Consider the following 6,402-nt stretch of genomic DNA (forward strand, 5'->3'; position numbering starts at 1 on the left):
GTTCACGTTTAGAAAACCAGACGATCTTGAATTTCCGCTAGTTGAGGGAGTGGATACAACACGTGGTGAAGCTCTTATGCTTATTTTAGCTTATTTAATTACCCATTGCCTTTCTGATGCTGCATTATCAGATTTATTACAGCTTATTAATACACTTTTTGGAAGTGAGGTTGTCCCTGCAACAAATTATCTATTTAAACAGATTTTTGATGTAGGCGACAAAGTAACAATCAACTATTATTGCAAAATTTGCAATGGGTATATTGGAACAGATACTACAATCGGAGATCAACATATAAATTGTCCACATTGTAATAATGATTGTGATCTCAAAACCTTAAAATCAGTTTATTACTTTATATCAATTCCTCTCGCATCCCAACTACAGGCATTACTGGAAAATATTGAGGAAGATCAACTTATTAATCGCTATAATGTAGGCAACTCAAAGAGTTGCGTTACAGACATTTATGATGGTGTCCGCTACAGAAAGCTTATGACAAAGGGCTTTGTCTTGGATGAACAGTATAATTTTTCATACAATTTTAATACTGATGGTGCCTCTTAAAAGTTCAGGATACAGTATTTGGCCAATACATGTTACAATAAATGAAATAATTCCAAGGGAACGGAACAAACATACTGTTCTTTCTGGACTTTGGTTTGGATACACGGAACCAGACATGACTCTCTTTCTGCAACCATTTGTTGATGATGCTGAAAATTTGGCAACCACTGGTATTAAGTGGCAATCGAGTAATGGAAAAATTATCAGTAGCAAATTTGTTCCGTTGGTTGCCGCAGTAGATTCGGTTGCCAGACCTATGCTACAAAATACCACGCAGTACAATGGAATGTTTGGTTGCGCAATGTGCAAACATCCAGGAAAGCAAGCAAAAAGAGGGAATGGAACAGCACATATATACCCCCTTCAAAATTATTCTGACAGAACTGATGAAGAGACTGTGCAACACATGCGGCAAGCAGTGAGAGATGGGAAAGTGATTATGGGTGTCAAAGGTCCATCTGTTCTGATAAATCTTCCTTATTTTAATATTGTGTCTGGTTTTAGTCACGAATATATGCATAGTGTCCTTTTGGGTGTTACAAGGCAAATGACATATTTATTTCTTACATCAGTAGGCACAGATTTTTCCATTGGTTCACCAAGGAGGCTCAATTTGGTAAATTCACGACTGTCTGGTTTAACTCCCACAAGTGAGATAACTCGGTGCCCACGGTCATTAAAAGGTGTAAAGTATTGGAAAGCCAGTGAGTGGAGGACTTGGTTACTATTTTATTGCATTCCCTGTTTAAGAGACATCATTCCAGCTCGCAATCTTCAGCATCTACTTCTACTTTCTAAAGCTATATTTATCTTGCTTAAGGCACAGATAACGTATCAGGAGATTAATAAGGCACATGAATTTCTTATTGAATTTGTTGGGAAAATGGAGATACTGTATGGTCCTGAAGAGTGCAAGTTTAATGTCCACCTTCTTACACACTTGGCTATGTCGGTGAAAAATTGGGGACCCTTATTGGCACATTCTGCATTTGGTTTTGAAAGTGCAAATGGAAGACTAGCAAAATTAATTAAAGGTACTCAGTACATTTTGAAGCAGATTACAAGGCGCTTCTTGCTTAGCAAAGCTCTTCCATGTTTTTCAAAACATGTTCAATTTAATCCATCTTGTCAAGAATTATATGAGAAATTAACTGACTTAATCCTACCACGTGTTTCGGCTGCTGCAGAAATTGATAAAGGCTTTGTAATGCTGGGAAGACCATCAATTTCCAAACTATCTGCTGAAGAAGCTGCAGCTCTGTTAGACTGCAACGTAAATCCAGCTCCAGATGAAATAGCTGTTTACAAACGAATGATTTATCAAAAATGTTTGCTGCATAGTACACAATACACTCGGGCAACAAAAAGAAACAACACCATTATTATGGCTGATAATACATATTACAAAATATTGAAATTGGCAACATACAAAACTCAAAGGGAGAAACAGTGTGTTTTATTTGTAAAACCGCTAAACATACAACAGAACAGAATTTTTGGGCAACATTCTCAATTGCAACTTGTTGTCGAAGGTAGTGGTTTGTTTGCTATTAAAATTCAGAATGTCCAGCAAAAGTGTATATATATATATGCCCAGATGGAGACAACTGTTATGTTTGCCCACTTCCAAATATGTATGAACGAGACTAAATTGTGACGAGTACAGTAATTCGAAACTTTTTTATTGTTTTCACATACATATTTTGTTAAAGATCATCGGATGAGGGTGGAATAAAAATAAAATTTTTGTTTTCTAATTTAGCAAATAATTTTGCTAAAAACATCCAGATGGAGGAGAAAAGTAAAATTTTATTGGTCATTGTAAAAAAGTATGTTAAATGCTTAAAATTTATATACAGTAATTAGGAAAGTATGAACCTATTTTATCTTTGGACATTACAAAGCAGGCAGGCCATAACAAAAATAAAGAAAGTTTTGTTTTTTTTTTATTTCCACTTTCTCACGGTGAAAGTGCAATAATTTGCCAAAAATAAAATTTTTTAAAATTCAAAATCATCAAAGTTTGCAGGCTGTGGTTTCGCTTAAGGTATAAATTTGTTTCACCTAAAGTGTATTATGTGATTGCAATAACGCCAGCAATACTTACCAGTGATAGACAAAAAACTTGTGTGCTTTTCTCATTATGAACTACTGTATAATTTTAAAAGTGTGGGGTATTTGTCTATAGTACTTCCAATTACTTAATTCACATTCAGCTTTCCTCAGATCACCTTTATATTTAATTAGTTTTTTTACAATGAATTACAATTATCAACATTTGTACAAACAGTACTCTTTTTCGGTACTCCTCCCTCTCCTGTGAAGTGTACAAAAATGTGGATTTTGAAAAACCGCTCTCCATTTTTCGTCAACTAAAGCAATGAACTTGGTTGCTTAAAATGAATATTATATTAATATGTACATTAAGATTTTACCATTATTTTACATGTTATTTTGAATCAACCTTTTTATGTATTTTGTAAGATTGTACAAATCTGTCTACCCCCTCCCTCTAGTGTACTGTTTGTACACTTGTGAACATGTTCATAATGTTGAATGACCCCTTAGAAAAGGGTTTTTTTTAATGTTGAATTAAACTCTGGTATAAATTAAGTTAATGTAGAGAAGTACCACTTGAAATGAGTGAAATCAGGAAATTCATTCATAATTTCAGGGATAAAGTGTTATGCACTGCATAAATATATTTTTAGAAGTTCAGTTTATTAATTATGCCAATTTATTAACTTCTAAATCTGCAGTCTCTATATTTAAGAGCATATTTGCAGTGAATAGTACAGTATTCTATTTTATGCTGGTAATGGGGATACAAATAATTTGTACATTATACTGTAAAGTTATCTTAAATATTATTTAATTTATTGGATTCATTTGTACTAAACCAATAAAGATTGTATACTTGTAACTCAAATTATTTCAACAATTACATGATATTGTATTCCAATTGAAGAAAATATAAGATCGTACCACATTGAACCCCCTCTTTAGTTTGCAAAAGTACCCTCGAAAAGAAGCTCATTTTTTTGGTGGATAGTGCAGTTCATAGGCACACACTGTACATGAATTTGGAAGAAACAAAATCAATCTTAACATGCTTGGTTTATACAGTAGTTTTGATGATTTAATGCCAGTTCATACACTTTACGATGGAGATTGATGTTACAGTGGCACTATTTATTGATTTTTACTGAGTGATTCTCAAAATTTAAATCATTCATTTTGAAAAGAAGCAGGTATTTGCTATCAATACTAATTGGATTTTAAAAATATTTTTCAAAATGGAATTTAAACAAGATCCAATTGAATATTATTTGTTGTACAGTTTTGAGTTTAATTTTGGATATTTGTTGTTTTTGCTCATGTCTGTTCACTCTGCATTCAAATACAGTATGTATCAAGTTCAACAAATTACATTATTTTTCAATTGGATGTTTGAAACAATCAAATTGGATATTGTTTCCAATTGACTTTTTTTTAAAATTCCAATTGGGTACTGTTATGTTATTCAATTGGATATTTGTGGTCCAATTGGAATTTGAAAACAATCAAATTGGATATTTGTTGTCCAATTGGAATTTTAAAACAATCAAATTGGATAAGTGTTATCCAATTGGAATTTAGACACATTCCAATTGGATATTTGTTATCCAATTAGAATAAGTGAAATATCCCATTGGATATTTATAATCCAATTGGAAATTTCTTATCCAATTCATTCCAATTGGTATTTTTTTTAAACTCCAATTGGTATTTTTTATCCAATTGGACTTCTAATTGGAAATTAATTTTTGAATTGGATTTTTCCACATTCCAATTGGTTATTTGTTATCCAATTGGAAAATCCAATTGGACATTTATTATCCAATTGATCTCAATAGGAATTTTTCCAAAATTCCAATTGGAATATTTCTTTTTTAATTGGAACCAATTGGATTTATTCATACCAATTAAAATCCAATTAACTCATATTGAATCCAATTCAATTTCCAATTGGAATGAATTTTTCATTTTCGTAAGGGGGAGTTTGTGTTATTTTTGTAAGTAGCAGTATAGACGTGCTACTAGATTAAAAAATATTTAATTATTGTTGATAATGAATTAAGTATAGCTAATTAATTAATTACGTAGCTGCAAACTAAAGGTAGCCGCTTATTAATGCGGGCACCCTAGGCTGCCCTACCTAGCCCTAAGCCGAGGCCTAGGCCTAGCCTGGATCACTGCCTACTGGCACATCCTACTGCTGGTCTACTACTACTGCTGGTCTACTACTAGTACTACTATTATTAATAATAAGGTAATCAGATAATTTTTAACAGTACCTGGTCCAGAGTCCTCGGCCGGCCGGTTGGCCACCCAAAAGTTCCACCGCCCTTGAAAACAATTGTACTTACTGGACTTACCTCGCGCCATGTGCGAGCCTGTAATAATGTCAGTTCTGTGTAAGAGAGTCTAAGAACTTGATAACTGATGATGAGGGCGTTATGTTGCAGTGGGCAAAAGTTTATTTTGCCGTGAGGCAATTGATATTTATTGCCGTGGGCAAAAGTTTATATTGCCGTGAGGCAAATTCAAAAGCTTATATTGCCGTGAGCAAATTGATGCCGTGAATATGGGCCACCGTAGATCAGCGTGTAATGCGCGCTATAAAATTACAATTACCCCGTTGAAATAATGGATTCCGTTGTTCATTTGGCATTTTACATCGTTTCGGAAAACACGTTGTTCGTTTGGCAATGTACATTGTTTGTTTGGCATGGAACGTTCTTCGTTTCACAATGTACGTTCTTCGTTTGAGAAAATACATCGTTTGGCAATATACGTTGTTTGTTTTAAAAAGAATGTTCTTTGTTTGTAATAGTATGTTGTTTATTTTTAAAAATACATTGTTTATTTGTAAATGTACGTTGTTTGTTTGAGAAAGCACGTTTATTGTCTGAAATTGTATTTTTGGCGGTGATTGCCTTCCATACAGGTGGCCGTGGTTTAACGAAGAACGACCAGTCGAATACGGCCAGTGATTAAAAACAAACAGCACAGCTTTGCACATGGCATGGATGCTTTGCCTAGCTAGGCCTAGGACTACAAGAGCCGCATTGTTAGCATTGTATAATACTTAAACAAGGTACGTCTGCAACATAATTAATCTTAGTTATTTTTTTTTCTTATTTGAATTTATTTCTTTCGAAAGTGTACTTTCTAGCACATATAATTGCACTGTCTACTTACTAGGCTTAGCCTAGCTAGTAAGTAGATCGTCCCCCGCTACACTACTAGTACTTCACAGTACACCAGTAACTGAGTAGGCTAGGCCCGACCCCCACGCTACAGTACAGACCTTTTGTTGAGGTTGTGGCTGACTGTGTATTTTGTTGAGACATCTTGACGAAAATAATGACAAAATCAGTGTTTAAAACTACAATTTAATGTGTCTAGGAACAAGTATAAACTACATCTACTCAGGTTGAATAACTATAGAAGAGTGACTCGCATCAATGGGATAAATAAGTGGTGATTTATTAAAGTGGTCTGGACCAATCTTACGATCATATGATTTTTGTTTTAATACCTCATCCCATTGGGTATGTGTTAGATTATGAGTAGCCATGCTTGGAAGCAAGACACGCTGTAGAACTTGCTAGGCTCCACAGGTTAATTGATTACTACTTAAAACCCATTCAGTCCCATAAGCGCTTTAAGCGCTCTCTAATTATCGTCAGTAATTAATTAATTAATTAACAATAATTTTAAAAAAAATGTACAGTACCGGCCAGTTTTATTGCAAAAATTCAACGCATTCAACCCGTTGCGTTTTCGTT

The 6,402-nt window shown here is 34.0% G+C and overlaps 1 protein-coding gene across 1 annotated transcript; it reads left to right on the plus strand.

The window, feature by feature from the left end:
- On the plus strand, positions 1–2,225 carry LOC117108209. Its single transcript, XM_033250174.1, has 2 exons — positions 1–65; positions 389–2,225. The coding sequence occupies exon 2, from the start codon at positions 519–521 to the stop codon at positions 2,223–2,225; it is 1,707 nt and encodes a 568-aa protein (XP_033106065.1). The 5' UTR covers positions 1–65; positions 389–518.
- Positions 2,226–6,402: the final 4,177 nt, after the last annotated feature.

This window comes from Anneissia japonica, unplaced genomic scaffold (genome assembly GCF_011630105.1).
Source record: "Anneissia japonica isolate Jap-2015-1 unplaced genomic scaffold, ASM1163010v1 scaffold4326_len33496_cov203, whole genome shotgun sequence".
Classification (NCBI taxonomy): Eukaryota; Metazoa; Echinodermata; class Crinoidea; order Comatulida; family Comatulidae; genus Anneissia; species Anneissia japonica.

Coding starts and splice junctions, on each gene's coding strand:
- LOC117108209 (XM_033250174.1), top strand. CDS start 519: ATGAACAGTATAATTTTTCATACAATTTTAATACTGATGGTGCCTCTT.